Source organism: Anas platyrhynchos, chromosome 7 (genome assembly GCF_047663525.1).
Source record: "Anas platyrhynchos isolate ZD024472 breed Pekin duck chromosome 7, IASCAAS_PekinDuck_T2T, whole genome shotgun sequence".
Classification (NCBI taxonomy): domain Eukaryota; kingdom Metazoa; phylum Chordata; class Aves; order Anseriformes; family Anatidae; genus Anas; species Anas platyrhynchos.
Genome location: NC_092593.1, coordinates 19,625,041 through 19,644,145, shown reverse-complemented (window position 1 = coordinate 19,644,145; position 19,105 = coordinate 19,625,041). Strand labels below are relative to the sequence as shown.

General features: G+C 36.9%; 1 protein-coding gene across 7 annotated transcripts in view; it reads left to right on the top strand.

The window, feature by feature from the left end:
- The window catches only part of LOC101798680 (sodium channel protein type 1 subunit alpha), a 100,976-nt gene that overhangs the window by 32,655 nt on the left and 49,216 nt on the right, over positions 1-19,105 (top strand). For 3 of the 7 annotated variants that reach the window (XM_072040906.1, XM_038182201.2, XM_072040904.1), the window contains exons 1-7: positions 9,505-9,613; positions 10,462-10,590; positions 11,298-11,389; positions 12,343-12,615; positions 17,854-17,917; positions 18,568-18,709; positions 18,859-19,065. In XM_072040906.1, coding sequence (XP_071897007.1) covers positions 9,534-9,613; positions 10,462-10,590; positions 11,298-11,389; positions 12,343-12,615; positions 17,854-17,917; positions 18,568-18,709; positions 18,859-19,065 — 987 coding nt within the window. In that variant the 5' untranslated portion in view covers positions 9,505-9,533. Of the gene's footprint in view, positions 1-5,190; positions 5,310-9,504; positions 9,614-10,461; positions 10,591-11,107; positions 11,200-11,297; positions 11,390-12,342; positions 12,616-17,853; positions 17,918-18,567; positions 18,710-18,858; positions 19,066-19,105 lie in introns of those variants that run through there. The other 4 variants (XM_038182202.2, XM_072040905.1, XM_027461351.3 and 1 more) reach the window with 2 other exon arrangements.

Sequence of the window (19,105 nt, the reverse complement as noted above, 5' to 3'; positions counted from 1 at the left end):
TTCTTTTTACCCCTCTCTGAATTCCATCTTCTAAAGCCAAGGAGTCAGTCAGCACAAAGTGTGCCAATGTAACAGTCTGATAGCTGCTGCCTGATGATTAGAGATTATAAACTGCTGCCTGGGGAAGCTATCTGAAATTACAATGGTTTAAAGAGAAACTACAGAATGAAGGAAATAAGTATTTGCAAGAAATATTTAAGACAAGTGTATGGATTAGCAGATGCCACTGTTGCTTCACAACTCTGTTAACATATATCATAAACAATATCTGATTTATCTGCAGAACCTATATAAGTTTGACTTCCAAACTTGCAAATAGGGTATAAAAATTGTTAACTACAGTGGGGGGGGCGGGGTTGGTTTCTTGCTTGCTTTTGTTTATTTGTTTCTTGGGTTTTGGGTTGTTGGTTGTTTTTTGCTTGTTTGTTTTTTTTTTTTTTTTCCTGTTTTCAGGATATCATGGGCCAGCAGAGCTGAGCTCTTGCCAAAAGTTCTAAGTTCTGTGGAATCACCACTTTTTTTCCAATATCAGTGAAATGTTTTTTTTTTTTTCAAAAATGAGTGTCCCTCCTTGCTTAATGTTGAAAGCTGCCATTTGAAAATGCATTCTTCCAGATCACCTCCTTACACTGTAAAAGTAGTGAGGTGCAAATGTGTCAACAGCAATTTTCAATTTTGTAGCAAGATTGAACAAATTCACTATTATTTTTTTCATGAATTGGAATTTGCAGCATCTAGAATGTTTCACATTTCATCTTTGGGACTCTTTTCTTAAGCAATAGGTTTGTACATGTCATGATTTTATATAGGCTAATCCACAATTAGACAGGAATAAATAACTGTGTTGAGCTGGTATGAGAGCCTTAATTTTTGGATAAGGTAGTCTTTGATTAGAAATGGAAAATAGAAAACCTGTTAATAGAAATAAACAGATAGGTGTGCTAGCATTCTGTTTGGGTGTGTAAAACCAACAACCAAAGAGGATGTATTCATGCCCAATATTAATTTGAAGTTGAAAGGCAAAAACAAAAAATCTGTCAAAACAGATGACCTCTGTTTGACAACAGAACAGCCTATTATAGCAATGTCACACACCTGATAGTAGTATAGATTTACACTGTATTCCAGATAGCCTGAATGTCAGCAACTGTACGCTGGGAACATAATTCTTCTATTATAATATAATACCAGTTCTTATATTCTTATGATTTTACTATAATTAAGCGCTATTGACCATGGTGCTCAGTAATGCCTATTGTTAGAACTGTTAAGTTTAGCATTCTAAGTCATTGCAATACTCTTTATTTTGTCTAAAATAGAGCAAAAATGAACATGAATTTTACCTGCTTTTTACATTCCTCTTCTGTTTAAGAGCAAATCTGTGTGTTCCTGGTACAATGGTGACTGCCTGTCCATGCTCAAGCTGCCATCACAAAGGATCAAGGAGGTTCACACTGCTATCTATAGAGAAAAGGTCAGCTGGAATCCCTGAAGATCTGACCAACAGGCATGCATCAAAATCTGGTCCACTTAGTTCCCTATTTTAAGGGCAGGTTATTTTGTCTTTAAGCTAGGCTGACACATTAAAGAGGAGGGAAATGATAGTTGGAATTAAATGGGAATTACTTCACTTTCTTTCTATAATGTAGATTTAGCATTGCTGCTGATTGCCACTGCATGCCCTGCCTCTTGCCGGAAGGATGTTGATTGATTGGTATGCCTCAGAAGAGGTGTCGCCTTTTGTCCTGGCACTTGGTGATATCAGTCACCTAATCTGATCAAACCACTAGCTCCTGGGAGTCCCAGACTTGTCTTGGCTTGCAGAATCAAAGAGCCTGTAAAATCACTTAACTTCATTACATCAGAAAAGGTGAAAGCACTAATGATTTTAGATATTGTAGATGGCTTTAAGTGAAATAATTTTGAATTGAAAAGTTCTAGCAAAGCAAAAAAAAATAGGGTCTAGATAGAATAAAATTGTTTGAAAAGATAAAAACAAAACAAGAAAATGCCAATTTCAAATATGCCATGAGTCTTTTGTTCTAGCTGTCCCTAGGGCTTTCCCCAGGAAACCATTTGCTGTGAATATAAGTTACTAGCACAACAATATGTCACCACTTGCCTTTCAGAAGGTGCTATGAGTTTTTAGATGGTGTTTATCTAACCGTGGGAAGTGGAAATGCAATGCATTAGCACTCAGCCTTCCAGAAACTACTTTTGAAGTCAACCAGGGGGAAGGAAAGGAGAAGTAAGGTTTAAAGAACTCTCTGTCCTGAAAGGTTCTCGGAGTCTATGTTTTTGTTCAGTGTGGATTCTTCCCTCTTAGCTGTATCTTGTCAAAATACTCTTCCTCTTTCTTTGCCCTGCAAAGAATGCGGTGTCTGGGTTCAGATCAAATATGACAGAAGTTACAGAGCTGGGACCCAGGTTACAGACACAAAAGCTGCAAATTGGACACTTCTCTTTAGGGATTTCACTGAATTAATATCCACACCGGCATACTTTGAGTGTGAGCAGGCTCTTTGCCTTTATAAAATCATTAAAGCACTTTATAAAACCTAAGCCCTGGAAAGTATACATAATCCTTAATGTACGGATCTTAATCTTATAATTTATTTAGAATTTATTTAGCTTTTCTCGGTGTATGCCTGCTTTGTATTGGCAGCTTTGGGTGCAATGCTTCATGTTCATCCACAATGCCTACACACTGGCTTGCATCTGGGCTGGGACTGGGGTGCCATATCACAGACTCACTAGGGAAGCTTACACAGGGATTGGATGTTAGCTGTTACCTGCATGTTTTAGGAAAATTCTCCGTCAGAGATGAGATACAATTTTAGTTCGTATTTAAGGCTAAAAATCAGAGGACCAACAGAGTCATTCTCAAGGCTCCCATCACAGAGATGTTTTGGGTGAAGAATCAGAACTGAGATAAGAAATTTAAGGTTTGTTGGTTCTGCTTATGCAGGGCAGCAGAAAGTAGAACAGCTAAAATAGCAGCAGCTTCCGACTGAAACTGGAGCAGTGCCAGCATGCTGTTATTTTCCATAAGGCATGTTAGGAAAGAGATGTATGTTTAATATGCTTGTGTTCAAAGATTTTTAAAAAGATGTAGGTTGACTAAATGTAGGTGGTGTAGTTTTAGATGCAAAGTTGGTAGGGTGTGTGATTTTTAGTGCTTTTTGTCAACTACCTCATAGCTATGGAAGCTGGGAGCATGAGCTGTGAGGTCTGGGGGCCGGAGACAGACCTGAGAGGGGAAATTTGCCTCCCCTCAGAATATTGTACCAAAGAACATCATTCATCTGCTTGGTTACTTCAATATTTAAAATGAAATCTTCAGTTAAGGTCAAACCCTGTTACCCTTGAAAGGTCATTGTTACCTGTAACTGGAAATATAATTTAGGAACATCAGCTCGAGCTTTATCCCATTGCTGTCAGTTTCATATGCAGATTCTCCATTTCTGTGCAGAAGCAGAGAAAACAAATACACCTCTTAATCTTTCCTACAGATTTTTAGCTTGTACTTGTGAAGATTAAGGACCCTTACTATTAAGGGATTTGGTCTTTATTGGAAGGTGTGTTGTGCAGACCCAGGACAGAGAATCAGCTCAGGGAAGAAGCCAGCAAGTTGGGCTAACTTTTCCTCAGGGATTATCCCTGATTTCTCTGCTATCAGTACTTGGTACCCACCACAGACTGTTAGAAACCCCTGTCTCCCTCCCTCCTTTTGGATGTTCCTAGAGATTGGTATCCATACTTCATGATCCATAAATACTAAATTTCCCAAATATAAGAAGACTAAAGAATCATCCTTCTTGAACCTCCTTGGTATATTTTCTCGGTGTAATGGCCTTCCCAGAAATAGTTTTGTAGTCCACTTGCCTATAGTCTTGAAGTGAAACTTGACCTCACAGATACCAAAAAAGATCAAAATATCCTTTCCCACATTTCCACTGGCATCCTAGTTTACAGCTCACTTCTTCAGCAACGTAATGATAAAAAGGAGGCTTTACCGTAGCTGATCCAAGAAACGTACAACTCTGACAAAACATAAAAAGCAATTTTAGACTTTTTTTCTTTGCCAGATTCTTCAATACCTGAATTTAGGCCATAATCCTTGCATCATTCCTTCCACAGCATGCAGATCTCTTCCAACTTACTGATCCTTCCCTCTGCAGTGTTTTTCATTCTCTTTTGATTGATCATGCAACTGAAGAGCACTTGAGCATCAAAAAGAAACCTGACAGTCCACATTTCTAGTGCTGTATTGTTTATGTTGTTGCGGCCATGATGGACTGCAGTGTAAGCAAAGCAATGTCTATAGGGTTTGCCTTCAAGTATTTCATATTTGGATCATGGATTTATTTGAGAAAAACATACAAGCTTTTAGGCCCACAAAGTCATCATCAGTTCTCTGAAGCAAGGCTTGCATGCTTTCAAGTTTCTCTAAATTTGATAGGCTCTTTAGCTGTTAAAATAAAATTTAACAAGTTCTGTGTGTTCTGGGGAAGATTCACACCTTCAAACCACAATTTTGCAGAGAGGTCATCTGGGATGTGTCTCTTGTTCTCCTCTGGTAAGGTGCATTCAGATGTCCACAGTCCTCAGAGCTCTGCCTAGTCATGGCTAGATGTCTTATTGCTATTTCCCTCTCTCTTTAGCACAAAGACCAAGAAACAGACTAGAATTTAAAAAAAAAAAAAAAAAGAGAGAGAGAGAGAGAGAGAAGGAATGGGCAGTCTACTAAACCAGTTTGTATAAGGATTTCTCTTATTAACACCTCATTAACATCCACAGGTAAAGTTTCCCTGTTTATGGTATTTTGAACAGGAAGAGAGAGGTTTTGATGGGAAACCAAAACCCAAAACTACAATTATAATTTTAGTTAATTGTTTCTGCATCTTTTTTACAAGAAACAGATCATGTAAATATATCATATACTAAGGATGTTAAACAAAGCAGTATTATAGAAATGTTAGTGAATTAAATGTTTTGTATTTAAAATTATATTTTTGTACATCAGGTAAGTACAGGAAATAAGCCTTCTTTTGAAAATGACTCATTTTTGGTGTACTGGCTATTCAAAAAATTATAATTTTGGTGATTGTCACTAGGAAAGGTTTTTAAATGAGCATTTATATTGAATATAAAATGTCTTATAAAATGTCTTTTCTTCCTCTTTTTCAGACCTTTATAGTATTGAATAAAGGGAAGGCAATCTTCCGATTCAGTGCCACCTCTGCCCTGTACATTTTAACTCCCTTCAATCCTCTTAGAAAAATAGCTATTAAAATTTTGGTACATTCATATCCTTTTCAATAGTGGTTCAAAATGTTACACAAAAAGTAAGAAAAAACATATCTCTTTCTATTTCATTGTAAATAAAAGTTTTCCATAAGCTTTTAATTTTAATTTTATTTTACAGTATAAGTCTTATGTTAAGTTTCTATAAATACTAGGAAGTTTCTGTATATCATATAGATATATTTTATCTATCCTGTAGAATTTCAATACTTCTGCTGTTGAAATTTACAGGTGGATTTGAGATATCACTGATCTTTTAATTTTCAAATCTTTTTCATTTTTTTTAAACATTCTTGTCATAGACAATTTGAATTTACAGGAATTTTTCAGAAAACTTTCTTCAGATTAACTTTAATATTAAATGCTTCTGACTCTTTTTTGTGCTATGAAGCTTATCCATAATATATGTATATATATATGTGTATTAAAAAACTATTTGTGCTCACAAATTCCAGAAAAGCTCTGAGTTTTGCAGGAAAATAGCTACTCAGGAACAGCTATCTCAGGTCTAAGTTTTTCCTACCTTTTAAGGGTCTTTCTAAGGCCATCCGGATAAACAGCTTTAATCTCTGTTGCAGTAGCATGCCTAGAAGCCTGGTTCTCACCAGGCTTCTCACACTTACAAACTTGCTCAGTTGCACGATATGCTTCTGCCAAATTTCATACACTGCCAGAAAGCATAGGTAGCTATCCAGCAAGCAGTTTGCAGTGCATTTGTATGTGCAGCTGGTGGACAGATTGGGGGACCGTAACTGATGGGACAGTGCACGAGATTAGGTTTTAGTCTGGCATGTGAGATTGGTGCCTGATGTTTATAACGGTTGATGCATGTTTCTAGAGAGTGATGTTTTGCTGAAACTTTCTTGCAAAACTCTAGGACTGGGAAAAGTAGCCACCAAATGAAAACTTGAATATGATAGTAAAACTTTTAACAGCGAGCACTTAGTCAAAGGCAGAAGTCTTGTTCTAGAGACTGCTGGTGGAATCTTGTAGGTATTTGGGAAAGAGTAAGAAACAAGGCTGACTGCTCATGAGACCTTTACCTCTGAGCTCTCTGGAAGTTAAAGCAGTGAGAGGAGGAGAGGAAAGTGCCTGGAGAGGAGTGAGGGAGCAGGTGGTGACAGTAAGGGACCTGACAGACCTGAGGACATGGTGGCGGTGATGGTGAGAAAATGCAGCCAAACACTATCAAATTGAAGCTATTTTTATCTTAATTATAGAAATAGATTTTTTTTGTTTTCTCTTAAATAGAAGGATGGATGCATGGTTTTTTTCCTTTTTATTTATTTATTTATTTATTTATTTATTTATTTATTTATTAGTTCAGTGTAGTGCAAACACTGCAACTATTAATGTGTTTAACCACTTAATATGTTCTATGATAAAGTTTGAATTTCAGATGTTCATATTTTGTCAAGGTTAGTTTATAAGAAAAAGATTAGAGGGTAGTGTGGCTTACTATTTTTAATAATCTTGTGACGTTTATCAATAATAATCCCCCTGCCCTGATGTTTTGAGGAAGAGGCCAAGCATTGTGGCCTCTGTAAAAGATCTGTGCCTTTTGCTTTCAACATGAAAGATGTTTTGAGCATAGTGAAATGGGCACATCTTGGAGAACCTCCATCTGCATGTCCTCCAAATTCTCTGAACCTCTGTGTATGGTGCTCTGATCACATGTGCCCACACACGTGGTCAGATGTTGCTGTCCCAGCACAGAAGCACAGTGTGTCTCTCCCTGGTGTTCAGAGACTTCTGCAATTGTTCTTCTTCACTGTTGATATTCATTGTAACACAGGAAGTGATAACAGCATGAATTTCTCTGCTGACTCACCTCCTGGTATGTCACCTTTTTTATTCCTCTCCTCTTGCCTGCTTGACTCAAGTCAAGGTAGAGTGTGCAACTGAGAGGGCAATGCAAGAGTGATGGAGGATGGCCAGACTTTTGGAATGAATAGGAAAGGATGAAAAGGTTAGAATGGGGTGGGGGGGTGGGGGGTGGGGGGGGGGGGTGTGACGTTGCAGACAAAGAAGGCAGGCAGCAGTGGCTGGAACTGCAGAGTGCAAGGAGTGTTAGAAAGGAACAAGGAGATGTTCAAGTGAAAAAGTGGTACCTTGCTAAGTACTCCTATGATAGCCTCTGCAACATGAAATTACTGTGTTACTCAGCATTTCCTGACTGCAGCTGTCTGTGAAACCAATGGGCAATATCTTTTTTTTCCAATCTCCATCTCCCAAAAAGTCCACACAGCTGATAGGAGACTTCGGCTGCTGCAGTAACTGATTAGCGCAAGGCTGTGCAGTGGCTTTAACACTAATCCTTGCTTGTATAAGACGAGTGTGAAAAATACATGAAGAAGCCACTATAATCAGAATTGTTTACAGATGTGTATAGTTAAATTCTTACATAATTTTTACATGTACAACATAAAATATTAAAATAATGGAAGGTTGAGGTAATAAGTCAAATATTCCAAATGCAGGAGAAAAGGGAAAAGTGGCACAGACATTGAATGTACCAGTTACATTGGAGATTCAAATGTGGGAAAGCCTGGTGAGAGTTAGGATTTCAAAGGATGTTTGTTTTGAGAGAGAATAGCACTTTGACCGTGCAGCAAACACACATGGTGAGTTATGTACAGAGAGTGAGCGACATGCAAAAACCTGCCTGTGGCCTTCGTTATGAATGATAGATAGCTGTAAACATACAATACACTACACAGGGCTAGAATTGTGGCTCTCCTAAGAGGACATTCAAATGCTTTAACTGCTAAGATTATCTCCCAACCTTGTTCTTGGAATTCATAAGGATTCGGTGAATAATTTTTGAAGGTACTTCATTTGCTACATACCTGGAGGATATAGGATGAAGAAGGAAGAGATCCTACAGACAAATCTAATTTGTTGCATGTTTCTGGTTTGTTCAGAGAGCATTGTCCACCCTGTCCACTAAATGAGTTGTATAGGCCCTCTTTAGTCTGATTCCTGACTTCTGAATGCCAGCCATTAGTGACTTAACATTATTTTAAATTAGTTTTTGTGGTATGTGATATATATGGTGGTAGAGCTTTTTGTCTAGCCCTGTAAGAAACATGATATCCTTCTTTTTAGTTCAGCATCAAACATATGTGTTTATCACCAAAAATATAATCTGAATGGATAGTATTTATTCCACCAATTCGTGCTGAGGTTTCTGTTATTTTTTTCACATAGTAATTACTGATACATTATTCTTAAGAACATCCCAAAAGTGAGAATATTGTTTTTTATTTACCGGAGTGTAATATATCAAATTGCATTTTATGTATTTTGTTTTATGAGACAACTGAAGCTACAGACAGGCATCTCCAAGTTTTTCCACAACCAAAATGAACTCTCTTTCTATAATGGAATTTCCCAACTATCTTAATTCAGAATCTCGAATGCTGTCTGTGGACTGTGTGGACAGGCACTTCAGGGCATTGTAATTAATTATTCTAAGCCACAGAACAGTGATTTTTACTATTCAGAGCTTGTATGGCAACATGATCTTCAACATGAATTAAGTCACTTAAATAAAGATATCACAGTGTTCACTGCTTGTTCAGCAATTTAGACAAAGGTCACCAGCATATCTATGTGAATCAGGATGGTGAATCCTTCCCTGTGATTTCAATGTTGAGTCAAAAAGATATGTTCTATTTGGAATGGTTCAGCAGCTTTAAGCAATGATCTTAATGGTAGCACCACTTTTCTGTAAAATTTAGGCTGAGCTCTTACTTCTCCTATTCCTCTTTCACCTATAGTGAAGCTTGTGTGGTTTGTTTTTAGTTTTTGTTGTTGTTGTTTTTTGGGTTTTGTCCAAAGTATGAAAAAGTATGAAAATATACCTCAAACCACAAAATACTATCCACTTAATTTTGTAAAAGATATTTTTAAATTCTGGGCTCTTATATACAACTTATGTATCTGTAAACTGCTTTCTTTAGTTTAAACTATCTTCTGTTGCAACTGTTTTCAAAGAACACATCATTTAGAGAGATGCCTAGAGGAAAAATTAATCGTTTGGCAAAAATGGGTTGTATTACTTAGTTTTTGCTGCCCTCATGTGGCTATTTTGAGTCAGTTTTTGACCTACTCAGGCTAGCATAAATGGCAATATTTTGCTGTACTTAAAATGGATGATGGCTGATATGATATTGCACGTATTACTATTGTGTTTTCCTTAACTATTATCTACATTATTCAGCATGCTTATCATGTGCACTATTTTGACCAACTGCGTATTTATGACCATGAGTAACCCTCCGGACTGGACAAAGAATGTAGAGTAAGTTGCATATATTATTTAAAGATAGCCATATCTCTGTTCCTCAGGGACACAATATACCAATAACTGCAGCCATGTGTGCTGGCTGGAAATATCATGAGATACTGTTTCATTTCTCAGCTATGTAGTAATGTTGAATAATTATTCAAAACTCCATCTGGAGAACATTTGGGTAGAAAAAAAAAAAAAAAGAAGAAGAAAAATGATAGTTATTTACAGATACTGTTGTACTTGGATTCCACTAGTTCTCTCATGTTTTAGCATCTTCTCTTCATCTCTTTATCATGTTCTCTTCATGCTTTAGCATCTACCCCACATTTTTACACCACTGCATTAATAGCAGAACCATGTCTGTCTATTTGTAGATGTCAGTTAAGGACAGCATTTAAGCAAAAGTATTCCTAAAGTAAGACTTTAGTGCATGATTGTATTCTTCCTTTTCTAGACTTACTACTAGATGGTTTAGACGTTAGTGATTCTGACAGTATCCAGTATCTTATGTTCAAAACATTCTTGGGTTACAGTAACATATCTAGCATTGTATAATTTTAAACCGTGTCACAGATAAATTTTTAATATATGTCATTTATTTGGTAGTTTTATTTCTTTTGATTTATGCACAAGATCAGGACCACTGTCCTGAACATGTCAACATGTCACAAATAATCCATATAAATACAGAAATATGTACAATGAATATAATGTATTTTTGAAGAAACTGCTTATTTACTGCTTTCTTTTCCAGTTTTGAAATTAAAAAAAAAAAAAAAACATTTGATTTTAATATTTCTAGCAGAATGCAAATATAAAATGTTGTTACTTAAATTAAATTTTCTAATATTTTCCAGGTACACGTTCACTGGAATATACACGTTTGAGTCACTCATAAAAATCATTGCAAGGGGCTTTTGCTTAGAAGATTTTACTTTTCTTCGAGATCCATGGAACTGGCTTGATTTCACTGTCATTACCTTTGCGTAAGTGTTTGTTTTTTGCTTTTTTTCTGAAAGTGAAGGCCAAAAAGGGCATGAAATTAGTATCAATACATATCAATTTTGTCAAATGGAAATTCTTGTACAGATTTGCTTTATCTAAAACAATTTTCACATTCTGATATGCATATTTTGATGTAAACATAAATACTGCAGAAGCCATTAGTCCAGTTAGTATTAGAGAGGCTAATTTCATGTCCTGCATTTTTTCCTCTGAGCAGAAAAGGATCATCCCTTTGTCTTCATTCTACAAATTTACCAATCTAGTTTAGATAAAATTTAGGCTTTCAAAGTTAAATCACTGTGATTCACTTCAGAGACATTTAACTTAACTGAAGGCTCTGAAAGCATATTAATGAAAGGCAAACTGCAGTGAAAGGTAAACCTCTGACTGTTGCTATTTATTTTTTTGCTAAAAACGCCAAAACGGTCTTGATGAAAGACCCAAGTAAGTAGCATAAACTTTGCCTAAATTCTGAATAACTGTGATTTAATCCTACAGGTATGTAACAGAATTTGTAAACCTAGGCAATGTTTCAGCTCTTCGAACTTTCAGAGTATTGAGAGCTTTGAAAACTATTTCTGTAATCCCAGGTAAGAAGTAACTGGTGTAAGGTGTTAGGCCCCTTGTACCTCCCAACTGTTCCTTTTTATCCTGTCATTGTGTTTGTGTGTGAACTCCCCTATTACAGATATGTGACAGAGTTTGTGGACCTGGGCAATGTCTCAGCGTTGAGAACATTCAGAGTTCTCCGAGCTTTGAAAACAATATCAGTCATTCCAGGTGAGAGCTAGGTTAAACACTGAGGCTGAATTTAATTCACTGAATTCATGTTTTTTAAACATAATCCTTATTTCTTTCCACAAAAAAAAAAAAAAAAAAAAAAAAAAAAAAAAAAAAAGCAGGAATCAGAAGATATTGGAATTCACTGAGATCTCTGATTCATTGCTTTTTAACATGAGCTCTTTCCTTTTGAAATCAGCCTTTGAGTTTAACGGATTCTTGCATGAGACATTGCAGTACACAGCGTGTGTGGTTTGCATCTTACGATGTCAAGCTTTCTTCTCCACATTCAATGAATATCAGTTACCCTGAAGTTTTCTTACCCATGTGTATTTTACCTACATGATGTTATGTGGTACTTGTTTTGAATCTTTGTGTGTATAAAATAGAACTGTTTTAAATGTTGATTTAGTAATGAAGAGAAAGGAATAAGATAATAAAGAATAGCATGGGCATTGCATGGGGGATTTATTATCTTAAAATTCTGCAATTTCCAAACCATCTCCAGTTTTATAGCATTAAATTTTTGATAGAATTTCTTGATAAACAGGATCTTTAGTACTGTATTCTAAATCTAGTATGTTATAAAACTGTTAATAGCAAAGGTTTGGGGGCAAGAGGTATTGACAAAAAAAAAAAAAAAAGAAGAAAAAAAGAAGACTTCTATGTGAGATTCACATACAGCATGAATAACAAAGTCACTTGTTTTAGTATTAAAACAAGTATTTTGAAATATATGCAACTCATTCCATTCACAGTTTCAAATGAACATGAACTTCAGCTATTTATTCATCTTCACAAGTGAAAAAGCTCTTCACAAAAGTGTTATTTCACAGACATTACAGTCATTTACTTGGGCTTCTGCATGAAATCTATAACTTTACTAGGAGATGTCATTTTTATGCTTTAAAAATGTTGTGAATATCAGAATAAAAATTCCTTTACATTTACAGGTTTGAAGACTATCGTGGGAGCCCTAATTCAGTCTGTGAAGAAGCTCTCGGATGTTATGATCCTGACTGTGTTTTGTCTGAGTGTATTTGCACTAATAGGGCTGCAGCTGTTCATGGGCAACTTGAGGAATAAATGCCTGCAGTGGCCTCCAGAAAATTTTACTCTGGAAACAAATATTACTTCCCAGCTCAACAGCACCATTGGTGAAAATGGGACATTGGTTAATTCAACAGTGGCTCCATTTGACTGGAAGGGGTACATTGAGGATGAAAGTAAGTATCATCAGCATAATTCTTATTCAAATGTTCTGTGGCTGACTCAGTTCTTAGAAGGAGAAGGAAGGATGATACCTTTAGTTAGAAAGGATTTAGTTAGAAGTATTTTCTCTTTCTCATCAACCTACTCCAGTGGCTGGCAGGGAATTGGAAAGGAAGAGCACGGTCTCTCTCGTTGATACAGCTTTTTCTCAGATCTCTCTGCTAAATCTACACTTTCCCTGGGAGAGACAGAGGTCCCAATGAGTTCCTAAAAGAAGAGTCTTAAGCATTTTATATACCCCAAAACAAGTTCAGCATGTGTCATTTCTGACAGATTTCAGAGAGTACTGACATCCAGTGAGGAATCCATAAAAGGAGTCTTCAGTATTACCACCATATATCCATTCTTGTGCTTCTCTATCTTCATTATTAAAAAAGTTTGTTTAAGGTCTAACATAAATCTTTCTGCTACAATCTAAGCTAATTGTTCTTATGAACTTCACCACAGGCCTGAAAAACAAATTATTCTCCATCATTAATCGATGTCTCAAAGGTATTTAGAGACTATTTGCATGTTCCCATTCCCTGTTCTCTCCTCTTTCAGTCTTTTTTCTATCACTCTTTTCTCCTAGGATTTATTTCCTAGACCTAGATCTCTCTTCTGCATCCTTTCTTGTTCGTAAACATTCTTTATTGAAGTGCAGTACCCACATCCAGGCTTTTCACCTCCACATGAGGCCTGCTAAGTGGATTAGATTGCTAAAAGGAGAAGGATTGCACATAGGAATACAACTTTTGCTTTGTATATCCTAGGCTAGTGCTTGTCTTTATTTACAATTGCAACATCATTAAATCATGTTTAGTCTGTGGCCTACCTGTCTCCTGAATCTTTTACAGGCATTAACCTCATTAGGTTCCCACTTTGTATTTGCACAGATCATTGTTCCAGCCTGACTAGCACCCTTTTACTGACCATCTCTCCAACTGTCCTGAATCTTTTAAATGTTGCCATCTTCCTCAAACTCACCTGCCACCCTTATAAGATCAGTATCATGCACAAGAAGACTTCAATCCTCTAGATTAGTTAAAATCTTCAGTAGTGGAAGACTCAGAGAAACCTCCTCAGTAGTCATTCTGATGCATTTTTCCATTTTCATAAATTCCCATCACACAATTTTCTAAACAGTTCTGCTGATACAGAGCCATTTGGCAAACTGAGAATAGACAAACAAATGTACTTCAGCACAGTTAAATGTGAGGTGGCAAACCTAAGTTCCCTGTCCTAAGTCAGTGCTGGACAATTCATGTCGAGACAGGTTCACATGCACCAGACTGTAGCTGGTGGCATACATTGTCTCTTAACAGTGAAAGAACTGAATGGGAGAGAGAAAAAGAAAAGGGAGAGGGAAAAGGAAAACTGAAAACAGTGAACAGCCATGAAGAGAAGTGTTGGGGTTCCCAGGTGAGTCTCTTCCCCTGGGTGTCCTTTCTAGTGCAGCAGGTGATTGCCACATAATACTTTTACCATAGTAACCATATAGGATCTGCTCTAACTCCCTAGATATTTTCCTGCTTACAGAGCTATTAGCACTAATTGGAACATGCTTTTGATAAGGGCAGGTGCTGCATGGCTGGTTCATTTTTATGCTCATACATGCATGTTATTAGGTCACCTAATATAAACCAAAAGCTACAAGCAAGAACAGGCTGGGGAGAAGAGGGGTGGTTCTCAAACAGGGGCAATTGCTTCCCATGAGTACATGCTGTAGCAACAGTGTTAACAGGTACTAACCATAAGAATAAAAACACATTAAAACAAAACAAAACAAAACAAAAAACAAAAAACAAAAAACAAAAAAAAAAAAAAAAAAAAAAAAAAACAGGAGAACAAAGGAAACTGCAAAACACTGTCAAAGCAGCTTGCATGAAGTGTTGCAGAGCTGCAACGAAGGCAAGATATAGAAATGCAGTTGGAAGGCCTTCAGCAAAGCACCTAAGATGCTTTGGAGCAGCCAGGACTCTGAAAAATTAAAACTAAAACTCTACAGCCAAAAAGCTAAATAGTATCCTGTTTGCATAAATAAATTATTGACTAGGAGACAGTGTTACCCCTGTATTTAGCACCACTGGAATACTATAAAAAGTTCAATTTAGATGGCATGTTAAAAAAATTGAGAATGTGCAGAAAAGAGTAGAATGATTAAAGGGTTGGAAAACATGCTTTATGCCAAGATAGACCAGGAGCTCAACCTACTTAACATATCAAAGAGAAGGTTTAAGGGGTGATTTGATTACAGCTGAAAAAACCTCATGGGGAACAGAAATTTCATCATAGACATACCTTTGATCTAGTAGGCAAAGATATAATGGGTTCAATACCTGTAAGTCAAAGACAGAAGAATTTCAAATGGAAGTAATTCTAACCATGATCACACACCTGATCAATGACTGTGATTGATTTCTATCTTAATTTCTTAAGTCAAGATGTAATCTTTTTGTGGAATCCACTTTACTTAAACACTTGAATTTGGAGAGATCTCATAACATGGTGTACAACAAAGGTTAAGCAAGGTCTTCAAGGTCAAACTTCATTTTCTGTGTTTTGGTTTTGTTTGTGTTTGGGTTTTGTTTGTTTGTTTGTCTGGTTTTTAACAATCTATAACTCAATCTCTGATTTCAGTTGATTTCAAGGAGACCTGTAGAACCTGAAAAATCATGCTGCATTAATTACAGAATATACTCTAATGAATGGATGCTTCAACCTTTTGTGTATTTATACACAAGTTATATACATCTATTATGAAATTACAAGTCTTACTATGACGTTAATAAGCCTGTCCTTGCTTACAGGCAGTTTCACAAAGAAAAATGATCTTCTCAGAGCTTCCTGTTCTCTTTTTCTGGGTGGGCTCCTACTTTTGTTTGTGCTGGGTTTCACAGAGGTTTCATCTTTGTCCTATGTACTGGGTCTTGCTCATAACTATTCACTTAGGAAGCACTCAGTGTGAAACATCTCAGTGTCTGTTTCATGTAATAACAACTATGCTCAGTCATTACCCTAAGCTTATGCAGCCAACTGTAAATTCCCTTAAAGTGAAGTACTTGCCCATAAGGGATTTTTTCATATTTCCCAGTCGAAGAAAATGAAGCCAACCATATGTCTTGAATTTAGTGATAAACTTCTCACATTACATTGGCAAAATACCTTTCTGAATTTTGCATCTATTAGGGGCTTATGCCATTCAGATTGAGTTGTTTTAAAAAAATTTCCTGTTGTGCTATTTTGAACATTTGTATCTGCCATCCTGCTAAACATGGTTGTACCAGAGTATTCAGAGAAAGCCTGTGTGGCTATTGCCTGTGGAGCTGGCAAGACCACCATGCTCCATGGCATATCTTGGATAAACCTCAGAACTTTAACACAAGCCCTATTTCAGCAGTTCAGCTCAGCTGCAGCAGTGCTGATTGTGACTGATTGCCCCACATATAATGCAGTCAGGTTTGCATTATTCCCAACCAGCTGTTACGTTCCAGCATGTTTTAATCATGATTAGCTGACATCATGCAGAATAAGGTTTCTTTCATATGGGTCAGCTGTGGACAGCATCAAGTCAGCTAACTTTGCTGTTTACAGCTGGGTTTCAGCACACTGCAGTTCTGCAAAGCATACCAGCCCAGCATGACAGCAACAGCACACAGGGTTTTGTACTTTGCGCAGCACAGAAGATTGTACCCTGTATGCATGATTGGATACTGAAACTGAGTCCTTCACAGACTGTCAAACAAAATCTACGTGCAGCTGAAAAACCTAACTTGCCCAAATGGTGAATTTTGCTAACAGGATGAGAAAGATAAGAGATGCAGCTGGCCTGGGTATGGTGTACCTCCTGCAGCAAACCACCATGCTGAGCCAGTGACTTGTGACACCTCTTCACACCCAGCACTCATTAGCTTCTGTAGTGACCGTGCTTCAGCAGCACAGCATGTGAAGCCACATCCAAATCAAAGCTCAGCTACACCAACAGCATTTCAGATGAGATCAGTTTAAGGGAGACTAGCAGGCCAATTCAATGGAGCAGAAATCCAATAGGGGTTTAAAATTTCCTTACAAAGCAAAAAAGGAAACACCCTAACTCCGAAGCAGCCACGTTTCAGAAGCACTGGAAGGAAGCTGGGAGGGTGCTCAGGGGAGTAGCACTATGTCTCTGGCCTGTGATTGCAGACTTCTTCAGGCAGCACTTCTGGTCTGTGCTAGAAATGGGACACTGGGCTATGTGTTCTGACTGGACAAATTGTGTCCTGCCTGTGGCTAAATGGGAAGCTTTGCTACAGGAGGAAGTTCCTTCTGTGATGAGTATTTTGAAATAAAGAGCTTAGCTACTGTAGAAGTCTGCTTTGAGAGGAAAAGGACAAATTCAAGGATACAGTGAAAATACATATTAATATATAAAACTTTTTTTCCTACCATCTCTTTATTCTTCTAAAAATGGACAGGTTGATGTTGTTTCCTAAACCATCCAAAAAGTCTCTCAAAAAAATACAGGATTACTATACAGTTTATGGGCTGGTTAGCTACTGGGTGATTTGGTAGAACATATCCAATTTCTCTTTACTAAGGTGATCAATAATCACATCATATACTCCTAAAACCCTTCTTGCACAAGTCAGTGACTGTTGCTATTACTCAGTTTAGATGCGTACCAGAGCCCTCATACCAGTCAGCAAGCTAATTGCAGTGTGTAAGCACCTGTAACAGTTGGAGCCATTGGCAGCCATGTGGTTTTTTACAGAACTCACATAACTGTCACAAGCATTTGTAAGTGACAAACTGGAACCCTTGGCAATGTTGATCAGAAAGCTTCCCTCCTTAAAATAAATTATCAGTGACTTTTTTTTTTCAAGTACAATTTAATTATTGTAATAAATAAATGTAAAGTATGATTTCACAAAGTGTGACTTAGTTCAGTGATCAGTCTGAAAGGAGAACAGTGCATATCACCTTCACACAGCAGCACTTGTCAGGATTTTTGGTACATTTTGGCATTTTAACAGAAGGCTTTGAGAGATGGCACTTACTACAATTCATAGTGGCATTTACTCTGAAGTTACAATCCTGCTGAAAAAAATAATATGAGATGTTTAAAATTGCATCTGAAATCACCTTAATGCCTTTAGATCTGGATTATTTATTTCAGGGAGCTGTAGTTAAAAATAATAATAATAATAATTTTTTTGAAATTCTTTTCTAAACAGGTCATTTTTATTTTCTGGAAGGGCAAAATGATGCTCTGCTTTGTGGAAATAGCTCTGATGCTGGGTAAGACCATATTTCACAGTATTATTTCACAGTGTCCAAGTTAAGTGTTCAGTCTTCAGATGTGCATGGTGGGATGCGGGAGCGTTATATTTTGAGTGATTACATTCTTTCACATAAGAAGTAATATTTGATTTTTACACCAGACTGTGGATTTGGATCTCCAATTGCAATGGAATCAGTGGATTTCATTGACCTCGCTGGATTAGTTAATGATGTTAGTATTTGCATAGCTGAATCAGAAATCTGGTATTAGTGTATCTCCTGCCAGTATGTAAAGTAACAGATACCACAGCTAGAAAACATGCTATTTTCCAGCTCCAGTTGCACATAGGAGTACTAACAGGTTCAAGAACAGTAGAAAGTAGTGACATTAGTTACAACATTAAGAATCAATTATTTGGACTATGTTTTAGAAGCTTGAACTTTTCGCAGTAGGGTTTTGCTTTGGTTTGGTTTTATGTGCTTCTCCCACTTAATTTTTCTAGTATCCTTTAAAATAATTTTCAATTAAAAGTTACAAATTCTATGATATATATAGTCTGATCCACTATACAAGAACAATTCACTTTTTAATCCTAATCTTCTTCTGGACATTCCAAATGATAATACCAAAATACCTATGTAAGGTAACACCCAGTTTGTCTTTGCAGGCAGTGCCCAGAAGGGTATACATGTGTGAAAGCTGGTAGAAACCCCAATTATGGCTACACAAGTTTTGACACCTTCAGCTGGGCTTTCTTGTCACTGTTTCGCCTGATGACCCAAGACTTCTGGGAAAATCTTTATCAACTGGTGAGAATTTTTTTATGGATAATAGACTAAATATGTTTGCAGCAGTAATGCAAGAAAACCAAGTATCTTATATTAGCTTAATTTTCACAGTGTGAAGAACAGAACTGTTGTTAACTTGTTCTTGCTTATAAATGTATTCCTACTTCCAGACTCTACGTGCTGCTGGGAAAACATACATGATATTTTTTGTTCTGGTGATTTTTCTGGGCTCATTCTATCTGATTAATTTGATTCTGGCTGTGGTTGCCATGGCCTATGAAGAGCAGAATCAAGCAACCATGGAAGAAGCAGAACAGAAAGAGGCAGAATTTCAACAGATGCTGGAACAGCTAAAAAAGCAACAAGAAGCGGCTCAGGTATACCTTATGGTACAATAAAAAAGAATATTAAAGAAAA